Genomic DNA, 22,645 nt, shown 5'->3' on the forward strand with positions numbered 1-22,645 from the left:
ACAAAAAAAAGGTAGGCAAGCCCGCCGCCCGTCAACCCGCGACCTTGGCGGGACGGGCTAGATTTTCATGCCCATTTCAACTTGACGGGCATGCCCGCCCCGCTTCTTTTTTGGCGGGTTTTAGACGAGACAGGGCGGACAACCCGTTTTACCACCCCTAGTTGCATGTTAGATCTAGGTGTTCAATAAAGAAACTCATTAGGTCTATATGGGTTATTATAGGCATTTTGGAAAGTTGAATATCTCATAAACTCATAAGGAATAGGTTCATAAAAGTGTTGATTACGTGATAACAATTAGTGACAATATGTCCAAATTCGAAACAAATTTGACATTGCATATTACCATGGCTACCACGACCACCATGATAGCTTGTATGTCCACCTCTTCCAAAACCATAGCTAGAAGGTGTAGAAGAAGAGTCATAAAAGGATACATATGTTATGTGCATTCAAATCATGTGTACCAAAGAAAGAATCTAAAACAGGTTTTGACTGAGTGAGATTGATTGAAACATTGTCAATAATTAAGATCTTCTTGAATCTTTCAGAACGCAATTCATGATCATGCAACAGAGCCTCCACTTCCTCAAGCTAAATAGACTCAAACTTGCTTTCTATAACCTGAAATAACTGGTCCATACTCATGGGAAAGACCTTCAAGCACAACATCAATGTATTGATGTGAAGGAATTGAATCTCCTACCAATGCAAGAGTCAATTAGAGCCTTTACACGAAGCATATAGTCTTGTACCGATAAATCCCTAAAAACTATGGCGCGAAGCTCAGATTGCAACTAACGAGCCCGAGTCATATTACAATCTCTGTTTAAAATATCATCATTTCAACCCTTCACTAAGCCCAGGTGGCATTCCTAAGCTCTGTGCAAGACCATCCATCCTTTCCTTCATGGCCTAATAACAAAACAATAACCATGTTTTCAATTCAGCAACCATAAAAGCAAATGAAATTTTATAGATATGTTTACCTGGACACTCTTCTGGTGTGCTTCCTTGTATGCTTCAGTGATTAAAAGCGATAGTTTCTGCAACACACATGTATTTTACAATAAATACTCTTGGCTGAGCATTGAAGAACATAGTCTGGTTTATAGTTTATACAGGGGGTGGGGGGGTTGTTTCATTTTGAGGCACAAGTCATCGACTATGAAGATCAGATACAGGCGTGATATTACGGGATAATTAATTATAAAATTCATGATATCTATTTAAATACACCAAAAAAAGTTAATAAGAGATCACTTATATAACTGCAGGATATTTATAAAAAATAGTCAAATAATTTATTATAAAAAATATAATGACTTCAATTTACAAAAGATACTTATCGATAAGACAAAAATTGTAGAATTTTTTTAAATTGAAATAACATGTAATTTTGGTGAAATGACTAAAACGCCCTTCATTAGGTGTGCCACTTTCTATAATTGCTCTTTTAAACTTTCAAAGCCGTCCTTATTGATATAATTATGTTTTTGTGACTTAAGTATTCTTCCATAAACCTTAAATTACGCTTTACGGTCAAATCTCCATTTTACCCCTTAATCTTCTAATTCCATAATTCACAATGCATCCTAGTTCTAGAACATAATCAACACCCCTAATCCATCATAATTAAGTCTCTGATTAGTTATATATCTTCATACCACCATTAATTATGAGCAAGGATTAATTTTATCTAAACATGTTCTACACATGTGCATCTTTGTGTGTGAGACTCAACTGAAATGACTTACTCTGCACTTAGAAGGGTCGTAAGTTGAAGTATATGGACTTCATGGGTCACCGATCTCTGTTTCTCACTGAAGTCTCGAGTTTTCAATCTATTTTCCCAGTTTAAACCTTTAGATTTCATAATATTCAGCAACTTCCAGATTTCTACAGAGTTTTAAGAGAGAAAATACTTCGAGATTTCTATGACATTCAATGTTCACTACCAAATCTTAATGATCTAGGAAAATTAACTATCAATTCAAAGGCTTTTCAAAGAGAAAAACTATCAATTCAAAGGGCAGGTGAAAGTACACAGCCAGAGACCTTGTTTCTCTTAAAAGCTGTCTCTTGTTCTCTTGCCCCCGGCTAGCGGACGGCCATAACCAATTGGCGCATGAGACAAACTAGAAATCTTGGTCATCATACTTTCTAATTGGTCCCTCCTATTAAAATTCCAAACTTTGGTTTCTCCGCTTGGATATTTCAACTCCATTTGTTTATGAATGGTATATAGTTCCAAACCAAAACATCATCCTTGACATGCAAGGAATAAAAATAAATATAAGTAAATTGACATGATTCATTTCCATTCTTATAATGAAAAGAAATAATCAAGAATTTGTATCTGCTATCTCTGAGTAAGTGAATATGTGTTTACTATTATTTTAAACATTCAATCCCTTTCAATCTAATAGTTTTGCTATTGATATATAATTTGACAGGATAATATATCAGTTTAATTGTTTACTTACTTCTGATCCCAATTCCATAGCTGCCTCAGTAATTTCTGTCCTTAAGGGTTGCTGGTTTCCTGTCAGAGTTACCTAAGAATCATAATTAAAAGTTGACAAACAAAACCACACATGCCAATTAACATACTACCTATTGATAATGTAATTCACTAATTTTGCATGATATATAAGTATAGAAAAACCAAGGAGTTGAGTTGAAGAACATTTTCACATTAAGTACAAGTAAATCTAAATAGTGACGTGCTTCTGTTAAAAACCCCTTCTAAATTTTAAATCTTCGTTACTTTAGAAAAGAAAAATAAGTCCTCCCTTCCCCTCCGAAATCCAACATCCAAACATACACTTAAGGAAAAACTAAAGGCTAACCAATTCTGCTAGGAAAAACATAAAAGAGGCATAATCATATACATCACAAAAATCGTACCTTTACTAACTCACCCTCACAATAACCATCAAACTCAGTCCTGCATAATAGAACCAGACCGATGTATCATTTAGAACAACTTTTACAATAGACTTGTATTAGAAAAGAAATGGTAGAACTTGCAGAATCAAACAAGATGGGAAAACTTTATTAAATGCATCTGGTCAAGGTGACATAATGAACTAATGATGCACTGCGTTCTAGGGTTGATTCAAACTTACATCAATTGTACCAAACAGAATTCACTTCTTCAACAACTCCCCAAATTCCTAATCATTACTAATTATAACATGACATCTCACCCCCTTCTGTTAGTTAGTTAGCTACAGCTGTGTCAGTTTTCTTCCTATTCATTTTTTTATTTCTTCTCAAATATACTTTTGTAACAAGTCAAATCCGAACATTGTATAAGTATAATTCGGGAAAACAACTGGAAAATCTGTAATTGTTTAAAAAGACAGCCATACGCTGCAAGTTCTTTCTGCACCCTCACTGCTTCAACTTGGACAACCATTTGTGCCTTCTTCAAAGTCTCAAAGAGGTTTTGCATGTTTCCAAGAATTCCTGCCTAAAATGAAATCCAATTATTAATATCACACTTAGTCGGCAAAATCCACAAAACCTACCAACAATATAGAAAAGCATTATGTATATTCTATATTGTGAGAATGAGATGAGTAAATCTTAACCATTGACAAAAAGTAAAAGACCCCTAGAAAAAGCCAGATGACTTGGTGTTTTGACCCAGAACATTAAAACACATGGGATTCATGGAACAACCATTTGAAGAATGTTGAGACGTGCTCATCTTTCAAGTAAGTTTTATGAAATAAAGAGCCTAAATTTTTCCATTAACATGACAACCTGTGTAATTTGAAGCCTTTGGTTGGAGAGAAATTTACTCATGTAGCATTTTTAATTGTTTAGTATTGCAACAGACCCCTGCTGCACTCTTGCAAAAGCCTCACCTTCAGAGACCTGCCACCTGTTTTCGCCGTTGTCGCCTCCTCTTCCTGATTCTGGTGAGACCACTTACAACCCGTGGATCCCATGTTTGAAGGGTGTTTTGAGGTTTCTTTGATGTCGTGTAGTTTTTAATCGTTGCAATCGCGTCATAGAAGCTCTTGCTGCATTCTTTTTGGTATTTGGTCATTATTTTTCATCCGTTGTGCATCTGCTATTGTGCAACTCTCAGGCTAAAAAAGAGGTGTTTTTCATCAGTTGTGCATATCCAGCTGTGGGTCTCACAGTTTGCACTTGCTTTTTGGTTTGTTGTTTGATGGCTGTCTAATAGGTTTTATCTCCCGCCACCCTAGCTCATTTCGGTAATTCTACGGTTTTCCAGTAACTCTATGTAGGATCATGAGTTTTAGATTTTGGGGCTTCTGATCATGTAGTCATGTAGTCGGTAATTCGTCAAGTTTCATCGTTTCCATCTCTATCCTGGAATTATGTGTTACCCGTACCCGGTGGTCATTTTAATTTGATTTCAATCAATAAACTTACACGCTCTCTCAATTGTTCCATAACATTTTCTTCAGACTCTTTCTCTATACAGGACCTAAGTACGAGAAAGACGGTTGGAATAGAACTGAATCACAAGGTTTCTAGTACCTTCATCATCATTCAGAATCGCATGGTCCCTATCATCTTCATCATCATTCATCCACTATTACTGGTGTTTCTGCATCTCTAGATATCATTCATTGCCATTTAGGTCATCCATGTTTGGATAAGTTAAAGGTCTTGATTACTCAACTTTCACATTTTAAGACCCTTGATTGCGAACTGTGTCAGGTTGGCAAGCATGTTTGGGTGTCTTTTCCCAGTAATGCCAATAGGAAGACCCAAATTTCCATTGATATTGTGCTTTTTGATGTTTGGGGTCCTAGCCATGTGCCTTCTATTTTGAGATATCAGTACTAAGTCCTTTTCATTGATGATTTTCCACGATGTATTTGGATAACTTCATTGAAGGATCGATCATAATTATTTAACGCATTTCTGCTCAGGGATAAAACTCAAATTGGGAGAACGGTTCGAACTTTGCAAAGTGACAATGCCAAAGATTGCTTTTCTACACTGTTCAACTCATTCATGGCTTCTCATGGTATCACACACCAGTCTAGTTGTCCACACACACCACAACAAAATGGTGTCACTGCGCGGAAACATCGTCAACTAGTTGATACAGCGCTCACGCACCTCTAAAATTTTGGGGTTACGCTATCCTCACTGCCTGTTATTTGATCAATCGCATATCACCTTCAATATTGGATAATGAGATTCCAGATTCTCTCTTGTTTTCTAAGGACTGGCTATATGTTGTCCATCTTTAAGTGTCGGGATCCACTGGTTTTATTCATGATCTTTCTAGTGGTCGTGATAAATTATTTGCATGAGTTGTTAAGTGTGTTTTTGGGGTACTCCAAAGTTCAAAAAGAATATTGGTGTTATTGTCAGTCTACAAATCATTTTTATGTCTCGCAAATGTAACTTTTTTTTGAGGATATACACCTTTCTTGGCAACATCAACTACGTCAGATTCTATGACAAATGTTACTCCCCATATGCTAACTATTCCTCTATTTGAGACATTTATCTCCACTCAAAGACCTTCACGGTCACAGATTAATCATGAGTTGCATCACTATGGTGTTACTTATGAGCATCGACATGTTAAAATTCCAGAGGCGGCTCAGACCGCTTTTGGCAATTTAGTTCAAGATTGCCCCCACTTCCTGGCGGTGATTCGGGTTCTATTCCAATTTTGTCTCTTGTTGCGGTCCCACCAAATCTTTCTGTTGACTTACCTATTGCTATTTGTAAAGGAAAAAACTCTACTTTTAAGTCGTACCCTATTCATACTTGTTTTAGTTATCACCACCTGTCTCCTTCCAACTATGCATTTGTTTCTGCTATATCTATCATCTCAAATCTTAAGACGTTCCAAGAAGCATTATCCCATCCAGATTGACGTCAAGTAGTGATTGATGAAATAACTGCATTAGAGTTTAGTGGTACATAAAAGCTTGTTCCACTTCCACCTGACAGATTTACAGTTGGTTGTCGATGGGTCCTTGCTATTTAAGTAGGATCTGATGGACAGGTGAATCATTTGAAAGCTCAATTGATCGCAAAAGAATACACTTATTATACCTTCTCTCTTGTTACCAAAATGGCCTATGTTTGCCTTTTCTTGTCAATGGCTGATATCAAAACGTCTATGGAGGCTTAGAAAAAGATATTTATATGGAGCAACCATCTAGATTTGTTGCTCCCAGGGGGTATGATCTTATATGAAGTTACAAAAATTATTGTACCGTCTAAAGCAATCACCTCGCGTTTGGGTCGAAAAAATTTTAACAAGGCTATTCAGCATTTTAGCATGATTTGCTGTGAAGCAAATCATTTTGTATTCTTTAGATGATCATCTTTGAATATAGTCATTTTACCTTGTGATATATGTGAATATGATATTATAAGTGGTAATGATCGAGAGGGAATTGAAGACCTAAACCAGAATTTGTTCAACCACTTTCATATGTGTGTTCAAGTAGTTTCCCTATACATCATGATCATATCTACTAACGACATTATTATAATAGGTGGCAATTTAGATGACAAACAATTGTTGGAGTAAAAACTGGCAGCGGAATTTGAAACCATGAAACTTGGAAGGTTAAAAAGTACACCCTTGAAAATGAAATTGCTTGCTCAAAACAAGGCTCTTCAGATCTTATAGAAATTTTGTTTTTGATCTGAGACAAGGAAGATGAGTGGGTAGATATTGCAATGAAAGCAAGGTCAACAACAATAATCAAGCTTAACCACACTAAGTAAGATCGACTATATGGATCAAATTTTGTCATAATTTTATATTGAATACCATATTTCTATTCAATTCACTAATTTTGAGACTTTTTTAATAATTTCGCTTATAGTTTTTCTAGGGCTTCCTCTACCTCAAATTATTTGACTTCTCTTCATCTGATCTACTCTTCTTACAATATAATTTATAGGCCTTCTATCTACATGCTCAAACTCCCTTAGTCTATTTGCCACAATTTTTTTAACTATAAATGATACCCCAACATTTTCTCTAATACTGTCATTTCTAATCTTATTTCGTCTAGTCTTACCACACATCCAGTGCAAGATCCTCATCTCTACTACACTTACTTCATCCTCGTGTTGATTCTTAATTGTCTAACATTATGTATTGAACAAAATCGTAGGTCTTATCGTTGTTTGATAAAAAAAATTCTTCAACTTGAGCGGTACTTTTGTGTTACATTAAACCCTCTTATGCCCTTCACCATTTCATTCACCCAACTTGAATTCGATGGTTTACATCATCTTCTATTTCCGCATTGTTTTGTATTATACACCCAAGATGTTTAAACCGCGTGATTTATGGAATGATGTGGCCTCTAACGATCACCTCTAAATTATAAAGGTTTCTCTTTTTGTTGAACTCACATTCCATATATTATTCCATCTATTCTGTCTTACTTTTGTTTAGGCTAAATTTTCTTTCGACTCTTAGATGTGTTCCGTAAATACATTTAAAATTAAAGTAAAAAGATAGGGGCATAAATATAAAAATATTTAGTAGAAGATAGAATTGAGGAATCCAAATTTAAGTGTCAATTACTACACCCTCTGGTCCTATTCCTATTATTCCAATTTATAAGAGAAAAAGTTGGTTTTTTAGATTCAATAAAAGAAAAGTGATGGTATCAGTTTCATCACATAAAAGTGATGGAGCGAAAAGAGTGAATAGAAAACAGCGTTAACTAACCTTAGAAGGTGCATCATCATCACTTTTCTCATTACCATCTTTTCTCCCTCCAAATAATCCATACGATCGAATACATCTTTGGCCATGTCCAACTTTTGAACAACCGCGCCGCGAAAGAATCTTCATGTCAACTACATATTCAAATTCTCTCATAAACGAGTTAATTTCAAAATTAAAGAGAAAAGAAACAGTCAATTACCTCCTTCTGAGCGAAGAGTTGATGAAAAGGTACTGTGATTTTTGCTGCTACAGAATCCGATTGCGTTTGAGAGAGAGACGACCGACGCCATTGCCTTCCACACCCAAGGAGCAGCGATAACCGACTGCCGGGGATAGATGTAACTGGAAGATTGTAGCAAGAGGACACCGCAATACGATCAATTTAATAGGAATTTAATATATTTTTATTGAAAATTTTCTATTTCTAAATTTTTTAACATGCCCAAATTAACATTACCCTAAATCAAGGCTTTCTTACAAAGACCATTCTACCCTTGTCACATTTGTTCTTCGTTTTCTACGTTTTTTCTCTCTCTCTATAAACCCTTTCTCTCTCTAGAAACTCTAAACACCAACCTAATCAATGGCTTCACTCTCTCTCTTACGCCAAAACCACTTGTTCTCCGCCACCCTCCCAACCCGACCCAAACCCAAATATGCCTGTTCCGTTACTGTTACGTTATCTCCCAAAATTGCCTTGGGTGGTTCTCGTTACTGTTACAAATTGAATCTTCAAAATAAACTCCCCAGGGATGTGATTGTAAGATCCGAGATTACCGCGGCCGGGTCTGCAGGAGAAGGCTATTCGATACCTGGTTTGTAATAACATAAAATGTCTTGTTTGTTTAGGTTGAAACTTTATGTGATTGTTGTTGTTGAATTTATTGTAGAACTCAAATTGGAAGCAAAAGTTAGGGGAGTTTGTTTTTACGCTATTACTTCCTTTGCTGCTATATTTCTTTTTGTGATGATGTTGGTTGGACATCCATCTGTGCTCCTGTTTGACCGTTACCGGAGAAAGTTTCATTATTTTGTTGCCAAAGTCTGGGCTACCCTCACCGTGACCCCGTTTTTCAAAATTGAATATGAAGGGTTGGAGAATCTTCCGCCTCCAGATACTCCTGCCGTCTATGTTTCCAATCATCAGAGTTTTCTAGATATATATACTCTCTTAACTCTGGGAAGAAGCTTTAAATTCATAAGCAAGACTGGGATATTCCTTTTTCCAGTTATTGGGTGGGCAATGTTTCTTTTGGGTGTTATTCCTTTGAAGCGCATGGACAGCCGGAGCCAGATGGTATTCTTTCACCATTGTTTTTGCACACCTAATCTTGGTTAAATGTCTTTGATGTTTTTCCTGATTTTAAGATATTGTTTTTCCTTGTTCATGTATAGGAGTGTTTTAAAAAATGCATGGATCTCATCAAGAAAGGTGCCTCTGTTTTTTTCTTTCCGGAGGGAACACGCACTAAAGATGGAAAGTTAGGTGCATTCAAGGTGAGTTTTTATCATGATTACTGTTATAAGGTATCAAAATTATAGCCAAAGGATTGAAAAGCAGTAACAATGTAAAATTGAAATAATATATTTCATATGTACTAATAACACTACGTCATATAATTAATCCTATTCTTCCTAAATACACAAACCACCTTATTAGGTTAAGTACCAGCTTAGCACAATGTGAGAACCTGGTACCAAAAACATACAATTTAATTGTAGAAACAAACCTTTTTTGATGACAAAATATCTTTTTAACAGAAACAAGATTATACACACTAAAGAGAATGCACAATTCAACATAAACTAAGGAAATAAATAGTTTAATACCTTTACGACATAAACCAGTCTTATCAAATATCCGCCACGGCGGCACTATGTCAGATATACATGGCGGTTTTTAGGCTTGTTGCAATGGTAAATATCGGCCATGGTGACACTATGTTGGATATACATGGCGGATTTTCCGCCATAATCTGTGATAACAACTTCACCAAGCAGCCGGTATGGCGGGATTTTGATTCTCCGCCACGGATTGCCATCCACCATTGACCACACTGACAGGAACAAGACTACACACACTAAAGAGAATGCACAATTCACAAATAAACTAAGGAAATAAATAGTCTAATGTTACAAGACATTTCCTATTCAAAAATTCGAGAGTCCTGGTCTCTCCCATCGAAGAATTCGAAAGCTTGGTCTCTCCCTTCAACCATTCAAAAACTATCCCATAAACACTTTCTCCTTTTCTTTCTATATTTATTCTCAAACAGGAACACACATAACCCATAACTGCTATACATAACTGACACCAATAAAAATAACTACCCATAACTTTCATAAGAAGTCCAACACAACTATTACAAGCCTACTCCTAAAATGCTAAGAATACTGATAGAATTATGACTTAAAGGAAAACCCTAAGGCTCTTTGATGGGCTAATAAACCACAAACTTTGCTAGATACAACACAAGTAGTATGGTGGGACATATCGGAATTTGAATGACATGGACTATGTCAAAGTGTGACGCTTCTTATATAGGGCAGTAAAGCTTTTGGAGGCAAATTGGCTTGCTGGCTCGTGACAATGCTGACTAGGCATGAATTGTATCTTATATTATACAATATCAAGAGGAGTGTATTATTGTGAGAGATGAGATGATTGAATAGTGGCCATTGGATTAAAGCAAAGAGTTGAGATTAAATCATTCATTAAAAATTGCATGTGATATCTCAATTCATTCTCTTTGTCGTTAGTATTAAAAAGCGTTTCTTTTTTGTTGTTTTACCATGCTTTCTCAATGCCTTCCCTTTAGATAGATATACCTAATTCAAATTTACTGAATTAAGCATATTTTGGCAACAACAATCACATTCATTTGTTTACACACTAGGCATATAAATTATTGAATGCAGTATGGTTCAATTTTAAGTAAGCATCAAATAAGACAAGATAATGGTTATTATTGATGCGGAAGTCACAATTCTGCTGGTTTGGCGTGAAAGAGCAAATTGGGATGACATCATATTTGTTCGACTTTGTCTGAGATGACATCATATTGGTCCCGTGTTTATGTGATTTGGGGTGAGACTCTGAGAGCTTTAACCAGTGTGCTATTGGGTAGGTTCACAGGTTGAAAGAAGACAATGTGCACAACCTAGAAATAAATGCAATGACCATGATATCATTAGCAATTTTTAAGGATTGATTTAATTAGATGTTGGAAAAATCTTGCTTATGTATGTCTTTTCAAATACAACCATCATCATCTTTTATGGTATTCAAGGATGATTTAAAACTTAATTACATGATTTTTCTGTTTTTCGATAGGAGTTGGATAAATCAAGCTGAAAGATTATCATATCTTATTTTTTTTGTTTATAATGAAAGGAATTGCTCAATTTAAATGCATATATACATTTTTATTCTAAATTTAGATATTTTATAAATTATGTTCATATTTTATTTAATTATAATATACTAGTGTGCAGACGGGCACAACATGTTTTAATTTTCTTCTCAACTTTTTGTACTTGTCTCTATTTGTGAATTATTGTAAGTTGGTTTTCAATGTTTATAAGTACACTCATTTACACAAACTAACTGTAAGTTTATTGAAAAAGAAACTTTCATGAGTCGGTTGGTAATAGTAACGAGAAGTGATAGATGGAGAAATTTCAAATAAAAGGGTCTTTTTGGAAGAAGAAAATAGAAAAATAGGCTGTTTTTTACATTAGCGATGTCGGTGTGTGCCTGCTGTGTCTGGTTTTCGTGCTTCACTAGCTGCTTTTCTTTCTTCCTGTCTTCACATAGGAATGACATGCTTAGGACCAAAGTTGTCAAACTCGTGTTTTTCCGTCAACTCTTTTCACGTAGGTGGAATCGACTCGTAAACTCGTGTTTACCTTATATTAAAATAATTATAGACAAGACATATATTTATATAATACTATAAATGCATCAATAATTCAAAATGTAACTTAATTCTAAAGCAAAAATATGCCAAGTCACCATAGTAAAGTATCATGTTGATACCTTTGTATCAAACTACATAATTCACCTCTCAAAATCCTTAATACATTAAAACAATCTTTAAGAAAAACAAGAGTTTCATAAGTTTCTAAAATTTTCCAAAGTTAAAACTATCCAATAAAAAAACGAGTTAATTTCTTCTAAATTAAGTAAAATCGGGTAAAATTGCTTCTGATTTTGTCCAGTTTCAGAGTTTACTACGTGTTAACTAGGGTAAACTGGCTCAACTCCGATTTTATACAGATTTGATTTTACAAGTGATTTAACTAGAAATCTATATACGTGAATTGTGAAATCGGATGATTTTACAAGTTAAAGTCCGATTGTAACAACCTTGCTTAGGGAGCAGCTTTACTAAGTAGTATATTCAAATTGTGATCTATTATTTTCAAGTCTTCTATTTTTCTGTGTGTATTTATTTCTAGTAGAGATTTCATTTAGATTAACTAATTGTACACTTTAATCTTTCCCTTGGGGATGTACAGAAGGGAGCTTTCAGCATTGCTGCAAAGACTAAAGTACCAGTGGTACCAATTACTCTTATTGGAACTGGCCAAATTATGCCTACAGGAAGGGAGGGTATTGTTAACTCAGGTTTCGTGAAAGTTGTTATACATAAACCTATAGATGGTAATGATCCTGACGTGTTATGCAAAGAAGCTAGAAATAGAATCGCAAGTGTGCTGACTCAAGCCTGAAAAATGTAGTGCAAAATGTTTCTGAAAATTTCTATTACATGAGGATCAAACTTCTTGTGCCTTGGATCGAATTGAAAAGGTAAAATGCCTGAATCTAGTACATTGTAGCAAGTAAATTTCATAACTGTTATAGGATCACAGTTTTGATTTTTAGTTTTGTGTGCGGAAGGTGAAATGAATTTAGTTATCTTGTTCATACTAAACACTTCTGTTACTTCCTGTGGTGCAGTCATGCTTTGCTTCGGTGGAACTATTTTGATTCATGAGTTTGCAGCTCTTCAGGCGTTGAATTCAATTTTTGTTCAGTCATATTGGTTCCTCCATGTTTTTCTTTCCGTAGGGAGGATGGAGGCTGATCCTTGGATCTGCTGATCAACAAAGGGTTGATTGCAATGGCGGTCCAAGTGTTAGAAATGGATAATATTGATATTCAAATTTCACAGTTTTGCAACTAATTTTTATGTATGAACTGCTTAACAGGTTTTTAGTATATGATAAATCAGCCAGTTGGTTTTCGTTTCCGGCTTATGAATGTTACTTTCTTAAAAGAAATGTTATTCTTAAGAAGTTCCGTTAATTAAAAATCGGGGTTTGAATTTTCTGCGTGTATTAGCATTAACAAGATGTCATTTAGATTTAAGTTTTTAATTCTACGTTGAAAGGTTAGAAATAAATTTTAGATTTAAATAATATTATTTAATATAGTTAATAATTAATAAATAAAATAATATTTTTGAAATATTAAACTGGGCAATGTGTCAGATTACTTATAATTTGCAATTTTTTGGAATTGTTACTCATAAAATCCGGAGATGTATCTTCGAACGTATTCAATTCACATAATTTTTTTCGTCTTTTAATTGTGTTTCGAATCTATGACTAAATTTAATTTGAAAATATATCTTTGTATATTTTTCGGATATGTGTTTTTAAATTTTAGTGAACCAGGAACAAAAATGAAGATAAGTTAATATCGATATTTGTTATGGCATATATAAAAAAATAAAATATTATGAATATGGTGAAATTTGTAAAAATATGGTGCATTTAAAAGTGCATTTACGAATAAACCTCTGATCGTATTTGTTTTTAAATATTTGGGATGAAGATAAAGAGGAAAATTCACATGAGCATGACAAACAAGAGATCTCAAGTTTGGACGATAGCAAAAGATCATCCATTGGATCAAATACTCTTAGATATCAAAAGAGGTGTAAGCACAAGATCTCAGATTAATAATTTTTATAATTATCTACATTCATTTCTCATATTGAATCTAAAATGATATATGATGCTTTACACGATGAGGAATGATTACTTGTTATGCAGAAAGAACTTATCCAATTTATGTAACGACGTTTGTGACTTTGTTCTGCGTCCAGTTGATAAAACCGTCATTGACACTACATGGATATTTAGAAACAAAATGGACGAAAATGGTTTTATTACTATAAATAAAGCAAGACTAGTGGAAAAATGATATAGTCAAGCGGAAGAAGTAGACTATGAGGATACGTATACTCTTGTAGTTCGTCTAAATGCTATTAGACTCCTTTTAGCATTTGCATGTTGTCTGGATTTTAAGTTTTATCAAATGGATGTTGAATTTGCTTTTCTTAACAACTATATAAATGAAGAAGTTTATATCTCACAATCTCCTAATTTTGAGGATCACGATAATCCTGACTGTGTTTTTAAATTCAAAAGAGCCATATATGGTCTCAAGCAAGCTCCAAGAGCTTGGTATGAGTGTTTTAGCATATTTTTAATCAAATAAGAATTTAATTGTAGTAAAGTAGACACCACTTTGTTTATTATATGTAAAGCAAAACATATTCATTTAGTTCAAATATATGTCGATAACATTATTTTCGGTTCTACTAACAAATCTCTTTCTCAAGAGTTTGTAAGTTTAATGCAGGATGAATTTGAAATGTCTCTTATGGGAGATCTCACATATTTCTTAGGATTGCAAATTAAGTAAGTCAAAGAAGGAACTTTCTTAGAGATCATGTTGAAAAAATGGATGTTATTTTTTAATACGTTGATACGAAAAGTCAGCATGATGACATTTTCACAAAACCGTATCTTCGGAACCTTTTCACAAGATTTGTAGGAAATTGTGAATCTTAGATTCCTCGTGCTTTAAATAGATTAGGATTTACGTTTAGTTTCTTTTGCTATTTGTATTTTGTCTTCACTAGCACTCTCTTGTAGCAAATCATAGTTTCACCAACCTCATTGGTATGTTTCTATAACTCTTATGTCATTGCATCTATATTTTTTCTACATATGTTTATTGGTTTTCTTATTACATTCTTTATTTTATTCATTCATCTATAGCATGCTTACGATTGTTCATCTTTACATTTAAATTCTTAAATGTGTATTGCTAATTTTGTGCATTTGGGCATATATATACTTGTTCATGCATTATTTAATTTGTCATTCATAGTAGTTTTTCTCACTTAATTTTATTTGTTGAAATGTTGTTGCATGTCCATTTGCATATTTGTTGCATGCAACATGTCCATCTTCGTGTTATATATATGATGAATATTCTTCTTAGCTTTTTAGCTCACATGTTCATCTGGAATTATTTCTCTATGTTGTTGGTTTTTAGGTGTTTTAGACTCATTACCATCTATCTCTTTTTGTTCTTGTCAAATCGTGAGAAGTTGTAATATGAGTCTAGAATTATTTTATGTGTTTTATGTTGTTGTTGTTGTTGTGTGTGTGCAATGTTTAAGGGGGGCACAATCGTTTATTTTATTTTGGCTCAAAGTCGGCTCAATTCCAAGTGAAAGCTTGTTAATCATAAAAAAGGAGGAGACTGAAGTTGCATGTCTTTGATATATTTAGGAGGAGTACCCCAATACGGTTTTGTTGCTTGTATTTTAAGCTTTATTTTTGTTTATTATTGTTTATTGAGTCTCCTTCATAATTGCACATCTTTGAATCAAGTTTTGAATCAATTCGTTTTAGCATGCATAATTCAATTGTTTGTATTTGAGTATCACCATTATGGTTTTATTCAATTGTTTGAGTTAATGGAACTAGAACCATATATGAAGTTGGTTCAAGTGATCTCAAACTCTTTTGAAAAAAATGAGAAATTGAGATATGGTGTGGATGACTCGAGTCACTCACGATCCATGACCCGAATCAAATCAAATAGAGGAGAACAATATGGTTCTGGTGTCAGTGACTCTAATCACAGTTTACACATGATTTGAATCATGCAACTCTGTGACTTGAATCACAAATTGAACATGACTCAAATCATATATCTCCTTTTAGCTACAGTATCATTTGATTTGAAACACACCATAACCAAAAGCTTAGAGATTTTGCAATTCTTAGGTAAAGGGGGAGAATTATATATGTGTGGATGCTTAGACAAAGAGAATAAAGAGGGTTCCTTACCTTTCTCCTTTGGGGTTTTTCCTTTTTCACAATTGTTGAATGATTTAGAGCTTTAGATGAGTTTTCATCAAAACTCTTTCAAGAATTTTGTGTTTGATTTTAATTTCGTGTATTAATTGCATGTCAAATTTGTGTGAATTTACCTGGTTAAATTCTGAAATTTGTGTTCTTGTTGGTTATGTTGAAAGTGTTGAAGATGATGATGAGTTTGGATCAAATTGTTGTAATATATGCTAATTTGTGTATATTTGATTATTTTTAATACTATATTAACATGTATGATTGAATTCTGTGTGTTTAAGGTAATTGAGGTCGAAATAGGAGCTTTGATAGGGCTCCAATGGTGGAAACCACACTTTTAACGTTGTTGTTTTGGGCTATCGCGCTAACACGGCCAAGGGCCCGCTTAGCGAAATTTTGCTCAGCGTGAGGAGGTTTAGCTCAACGAGATGTCTATTTCTATTTTTTCTATTTTTTCTGTGAGTCACACTTAGTGAGTAAAACTTGCGCTCAGCGAATCCGCCCTCAACAAACGGTATTTCGCTCAGCGAAAATGACAGGGCAAAACTGAGTTATTTTTTAGTAATTTTGTGACAATGTGTTGTTTTGATGATTAATTGGTACTTCTATGTACTGTTTGAGAGTATTTGATTATGTTTGAGGTGAATCGATGCATTTTATTGAATTGATAATTATTATGTATGAATTTGTTGAGTTTATGTTAAGTTGTGATCAATTGATTATTAATGACCATTGTTGAGTTTTATGGTGAGTGGCCATGAAAAAGTAAAGGTAGAGTTGTGAGTCCAGTTCAGAGAGGGGGTCATGATGAACATTGATAGAGTTGATTTGCAATACATGCATTCATGAGTTGTAGAGTTTCTCGGTTCAAAGAGGGGACCTTGGGGCGACCCAGTTCAGAAAAGGAGATTGTGGCAGGATGAAAATCAATAGAAAACCTCTGATCATCAAAAAGCTTAGTACCACATGCATATATAGTTGAGTTGCGATTCTGGTTCTGAGAGGGGACCATTACAAGCATTGACATAGTCGAGGAGTCGAGCATTGCATACATATCTGCATTTGAGTATGAGTTAGTGGTTTGTATGAGTTGATCGGGTTGTTTCGCATGAGTTTATGATATCAATGTTGTTTTGGTAGTTGATATGAATTGTGAGATTGATAACATGTTGTTTATCTATCCTTGTTGTTTATGCACACTATCTATATATGAATGTATTCTCACTTTTTTCTGCTTATTGTTGCGTATGTTCTTCTCTTGGATACAAACGGCCAGGTACAAGAGTAGATGCTTGATGCTAGAGGAGAGCATCGAGCCTCTTTAGTTATTTATCATTCGAGTCTTAGTTGAGTCGCCCTGATATGTAACACCGGGGAATGCGTTTTTCTATGTTTCTTTTGTTGTGTGTCTTATTTATTTTAAGGATTGTTGAACCACTTTCGCATCTTTTGTTGTTGAGATTTATACGTTAAGCTCATTGGTTTTTCCGTTGCTTATTTCAGAATGTTTTAATTATGGTTCTTTTATGCTATGGTGAAGCATGAGTGACACTTTATTTGCTGAGTTATATTGAATTATTTTATTAAATATCTAGTCAGGAAAATAAGGTGTTACATAGTTGGTATTAGAGCCTGGTTGCTCCATCCGATCAGGTTATCTGACGTTATTTGTTCCCTAGTACGCGACGAGTGTATGAACATTATCGATAAAATGTTTCTCCTAATAGATGTTTACTAGTGTGTAGAGAAATAACTGGAAGAAATGATCGTGCAACCGATGATGCTTTGGAGGCTATGGATTATGTGATGGATCAGGAAAATCAGGCACTGCACAATTAGAATGGGGTGGCATATGAGTTCAGAGGGTTAGGAAGTTCCAAAGGAACAATCTGCCAAATTTTAAGGGAATGTACGACCCAGATGGTGCTCAGGTTTGGTTGCAAGAGATTGATAAGATCTTCAGAGTGATGGCTTATTCAGATGCACAAAAGGTCATGTATGGTACTCATATGTTGGATGAGGAAACAAAGTATTGGTGGGACAATACTCGTGAAAAGCTGGAAGCTACAGGTACTGAGATCACTTGGGTTAATTTCAAGACTGTGTTCCTTGAGAAGTATTTTCCTGTTGATGCTTGTAGCAAGAAGGAGATCGAGTTACTTTAGCTGAAACAAGGAAATGTGATTGTTGTTGACTATGTTGCGTAGTTTGAGGAGTTGTCTTGGTTTTGCCTGCATTACAATGGGGTAGTAGCTAAGGGTTCTAAGTGTATCAAGCTTGAGAGTGGCTTACTTCCTAAGATCAAGCAATTCATCAGGTATTAAGAGATCCATCAGTTTTCTGTACTGGTTAGTAAGTGTATGATCTACGATAATATAGTCGTGCTAGATTTGCTTACTATAAGAGTGTTAGTGAGAAGAAAAGTGGAGGTAAGAATCGTGGAAAAACTTTTGGGGCTCCAGCTAATAAGAGGAAGTGGAAGGCTTCAGGTGGGAAAGAGACAAGTGAGGAGGAAATTATGTTCCTCTGAAATTTTTCAAGTGTGGGAAAACAGTTCATCGTGCAGCTGAGTGCAAGAGTGTGATGACAGTTCGTCATTGCATATGATTAGTAGAAGAATCGAAGAAAAATAAGTGAAAGTCGAGCAAATATGAATAAGAATGACCAAAGAATGAAGGAAAAATAACTAAGTGTGCAAATTATGGACTTAGTGAAAATTTGAGTGATAAATGAGAAAAAGCATACAACCACTAGAATAATCACATGCAGCATCATGCATGCGATAAGGTATTTAAAGTTGCATTTGCGCGTGATGCAAGGTATCACGCACGCCATGGTCACTTATATGGGATTTTTCTGACTCATTCAGGTCCATTCTGACGCCTTTAAAAGGGGATTTTTTGCACTTTCACAAGGGTTACAATTTTGGGAGATTAAAGCACGAATTTGAAGCCATTTTAGGCATTCACTTCAAGGGACTTCTCATGTTATTTTATCTATCAATTGTGGTATTGTTAATTGCACTATGAGTAGTTAAACTCCTCCAGGTTGTGTTGTGTTATGATGGACATATTTTTATATTGTTAGATTCTATGTTGATTTGACCATTGTATGAACCTATTGATCTATAATATTATTCAATTACTTCTTATTCGTAATGTATTTTATGTGAGATACTCTTTTAATCTGATTTTGGGCACATAAGGAATACTGACCATTAGTCTATGTGTTGGACCTAGGGCACTTGTTGTACTTACGTTGGTTGAATAGGGATAAGAGACCCCGAGTATTGGCATATAGAATTAATGCTCTATACATCTCATATCCCTGCTTACGCTGGAGGACTAAGGATAGAAAGCTCCGAGTACTGATTAGTGAATTCTTTCGTGAGGGATCGGCTATAACGGTCTTGTTAATTCGTTGTGGGGTTGCAGTGAATAGATCATTTATACAGAGCATCAAACATCAATAATAGAGGAATAAGGAATTCTAGAACACAACCTGAATGCTTTCGTGACATTATTTATTCTTTTATTTACTTTTCACATTAAAACTTGACCCCCCCCCCCCTCTTTTTACTAGTTTCTATAAATTGCACATATTTTGTCTTGCTTAGAGGCAGTCCCTATGGATTCGATCTTTTTATTACTTCGATATTATCGGTACACTTGTCGAGAAGTCATTAAGTAAATGGTACTGTTGTCGGGGACTATTTTTATATTTAGTCTTTTTAATTTTTGTTTTAATTTCTTGTTTATCATAGTCCTACTTAGGTATTTTTTGTTGGTGTATGCGCAGTTCAGGATCACCATTAATTCCATTGGATCCAAAAATTGAAAGAACCTCATGTGCTCTCAGAAAAGTAATTAGAGAAGCAGCTCCGGACGGAGGAATACCAGAAGAATAGAAACTATCAAGTTCTTATGACTCTGAAGAAGAAGTCATGGCAGCGACACAACCCCTCATTATGAGGGACTACTGTAAACAAACTGATGAAGGACATGTTTCTAGGGGTTTGTACCGGCAGACCCTGCTAACTTTGATATTAAAAATTATGTGCTTCCAGGTTTAATAGAAAATTCGTTCGACATGAACGTGATTAGAGACCCATGGGCACATCTTGCACGCTTCTATGAAATAACTTCAATGTGCAAACCAACTGATGTCACTGAAGACCAAGTTAAATTAAAGTTGTTTGGGTTCTCACTAATTAGAAGGGAGAAAGATTGGTTGCTTTTCCTTCTGAATAGAACAATTTGGACTTGGAAGGAATTGGAGGATAAATTCCTTGAAAGATTTTTTACTAGTACTCAGTTTACCGAGCGCCGAGCATAAATTGTTAATTTTGAGCAGCAGAAAATTGAGTCACTTTATAACGCTTGGGAGAGATTCAAACTTTTGTTGCGCAGATGCTCGAATCGCAACATGAATAATATGAAGTAGATGCAAAACTTCATTAAAGGTCTCGGGACTCAAACTCGCATGTTATTGGCAGGGCCGATCCTGACTTTTTAGAGGCTTAGGGAAAATAATAAAAATGGACCCCTAATAAAAAATACAATTTTTTAAAAAGAAAAATGTCTTGTATTCTTCAAATAAAAAGATGTTACTACACTCACTTCTATATGAAATATTTGTATTCGCCAGCGTCGACATTAGCTATAACTACTTCCTCCTCCAACCTGAATACTGCGAAAACTTTTTCATAAGTCTAAATAAATAGTATAAACAATATTAGGATCAACCTTGATATAGTTAATCATAAATGAAAATTACCAAATTAAGATTATAAGCTAGCTATGATAGAAGTCTTAGACAAGGGAATATCTTTACATAAGCAAAAGCCTTGCAATGATCACACCTAAATACAATAATGAATTTATCAAGAAAATAAGATTCAGAAATGTTGAGAATGAAAAAAGATCACCAAATCATAAAGTTATAGAAGATTGCGTTAATCTATACATACCATGTTGCATAGAACTCCACTAGAGCATATTTTGTTTCATCTAAGACAATCTTATCAAAGTTATCAGGGCATAAAACCATCATACTATATGGAAGTGAAAGTATCTTCACATTAGTACATATATTAAAAATATATTTTATACTAGTGTCTCCAAAAAGATCATTAAACAATTAATAAATAAGATTTTAAAAAAGAAGAAGAGAAATTAACAATTACAAAATAAAAAGAATTAATGATTAAAAAATGAAAGAAAAACATTAAATGTTTAATTTCATTTTACTTTTATATTTTCTATTCGTCATTAAATAGTTTAAATTATTAATATTTATCATAATAATAAAAAAAACTAGGCAACAATAATTAAAAAAGTATAATAAGGAGGATTTAACCCACAACTTTTACCACTGTGTTTGTTTAAAAATAAATCTCTTGTCGTTTGGAAAATGACAAATTTATGTTAATTATCCATTTTATAATTTATTTAATATAATATTAAATATATATTTTGCTTTTTTAAAAACAAAATGAGGCCCATTAATTTGGAGGCCTTGGGCTAAGGGTCGTCTTACCCTTGATCAGGGTCGGCCTTGGTTATTGGATGCTTCCGCAGAAGGTAATATCCGCCAAATGACCGAACCACAAGTAAAAGACCTGATTGAGAAGATGTTTATAAATTATTACCTTTCAAAAAGTGAAAGATTGGTAAAGCTTGAAGTTATGGGCACACCCTAAAGGTAGGTTACCTCTTGATACCCATATTGCTCTTTTAGTTCAAATTGAATTGTTAAATAAAGAGCTAGTTGAATACAGCTTAGGTAGAGCTAACATGACCCAGGTTCAAGCACTTATGTGTGATTTCTATGGAGGAGAACATGTAAATGGAAGATGTTTGTTGGAAGGAACAAGTGAGGAGGTCTAGTTTGCTAATTTTCAAAAGAATAATCTGTATTCCAACACATACAATCCGGGTGAGAAAGATCACCCAAATTTCCGTTGGAATAATAATCAGAATTCACATGCCAACCAAGGGATGCAACAAAGCCAACAAGCTCAGTTTCAAAGGAAGCCATCACAGTTGGAAGAGACTTTGCATAATTTCATTAAAGTCACACATAATAGCTTTGATCAGATAAATAAGAACCACGAGGAAATGAGTAGAAACTAGGATGCATCGATCAAAAATATGGAGATGAAGATTGGTCAGTTATCCAGACAAATAGTTGCTTTGCCAAACTCGAATGGAGGATTGACAGGTAACACCGTAGACAATCATAAGAATGAAACATGTAAGGTAGTGGATACAGATTTAGGGGTGATTATTGAAAAGGGTAAAAATGAGATAGAAAAAGAAGAGAATAACAACCAATATGGGTAAGAGGAAAGAGGATTCACCCTTGATCAACTCATTGATAAAAACTCTCCGTGGAGAAGAATAAAGAAGCAAATCCTGACGGAGCCAAACCCTCATTTACCAAATTACATAAAACCATTGTTCCCGATAATTAAAAAGAAACAAGTTCAAGATGATGAAGCAGGGTTGTTTGCAAAGTTCAAGGAAATGTTAGCTTTTCCAGGTAAGTATTTTGTTCCATAAAATTTTAGAACTAATGCCTAAATTTTCTAAATTTATGAAGGAATTACTAAAAGGAACAAAAGAGAAAGTGGTAAAGGAACATGTAAACATGACCGAAAATGATGAAGTGGTAATACCTCAAGCTTTACCACCAAAATTAAAAGATCCAAGTAAGTTTACTATTTCTTGCAATATTGGTGAGGTGAATA

The 22,645-nt window shown here is 34.4% G+C and overlaps 2 protein-coding genes across 2 annotated transcripts; one reads left to right on the forward strand and one right to left on the reverse strand.

The window, feature by feature from the left end:
• Nucleotides 1-308: 308 nt before the first annotated feature.
• On the reverse strand, nt 309-8,100 carry LOC127091003 (nucleoid-associated protein At4g30620, chloroplastic). The gene is made up of 7 exons (XM_051029529.1): nt 7,913-8,100; nt 7,714-7,844; nt 3,377-3,477; nt 2,910-2,949; nt 2,486-2,557; nt 989-1,045; nt 309-914 (listed from the first exon to the last, which is right to left on the reverse strand). The coding sequence occupies exons 1-7, from the start codon at nt 8,001-8,003 to the stop codon at nt 840-842; spliced, it is 567 nt and encodes a 188-aa protein (XP_050885486.1). The 5' UTR covers nt 8,004-8,100; the 3' UTR covers nt 309-839.
• A 167-nt stretch (nt 8,101-8,267) lies between these two features.
• On the forward strand, nt 8,268-12,962 carry LOC127090896 (1-acyl-sn-glycerol-3-phosphate acyltransferase BAT2, chloroplastic). The gene is made up of 5 exons (XM_051029423.1): nt 8,268-8,528; nt 8,604-9,010; nt 9,109-9,210; nt 12,235-12,526; nt 12,677-12,962. The coding sequence occupies exons 1-4, from the start codon at nt 8,297-8,299 to the stop codon at nt 12,445-12,447; spliced, it is 954 nt and encodes a 317-aa protein (XP_050885380.1). The 5' UTR covers nt 8,268-8,296; the 3' UTR covers nt 12,448-12,526; nt 12,677-12,962.
• The last annotated feature ends 9,683 nt before the right edge of the window (nt 12,963-22,645 follow it).

This window comes from Lathyrus oleraceus, chromosome 1 (assembly GCF_024323335.1).
Source record: "Lathyrus oleraceus cultivar Zhongwan6 chromosome 1, CAAS_Psat_ZW6_1.0, whole genome shotgun sequence".
NCBI classification, from domain to species: domain Eukaryota; kingdom Viridiplantae; phylum Streptophyta; class Magnoliopsida; order Fabales; family Fabaceae; genus Lathyrus; species Lathyrus oleraceus.

Excerpts from the sequence above, each read along its gene's own strand:
- LOC127090896 (XM_051029423.1), top strand. The coding sequence starts at position 8,297 with ATGGCTTCACTCTCTCTCTTACGCCAAAACCACTTGTTCTCCGCCACC. Across the intron at positions 9,011-9,108 it reads TGGACAGCCGGAGCCAGATG|GAGTGTTTTAAAAAATGCAT; the intron begins GTATTCTTTCAC and ends GTTCATGTATAG. Across the intron at positions 9,211-12,234 it reads GAAAGTTAGGTGCATTCAAG|AAGGGAGCTTTCAGCATTGC; the intron begins GTGAGTTTTTAT and ends GGGGATGTACAG.
- LOC127091003 (XM_051029529.1), bottom strand. The coding sequence starts at position 8,003 with ATGGCGTCGGTCGTCTCTCTCTCAAACGCAATCGGATTCTGTAGCAGC. Across the intron at positions 7,845-7,912 it reads AACTCTTCGCTCAGAAGGAG|TTGACATGAAGATTCTTTCG; the intron begins GTAATTGACTGT and ends TTGAATATGTAG. Across the intron at positions 1,046-2,485 it reads CTATGGAATTGGGATCAGAA|AAACTATCGCTTTTAATCAC; the intron begins GTAAGTAAACAA and ends TGTGTGTTGCAG.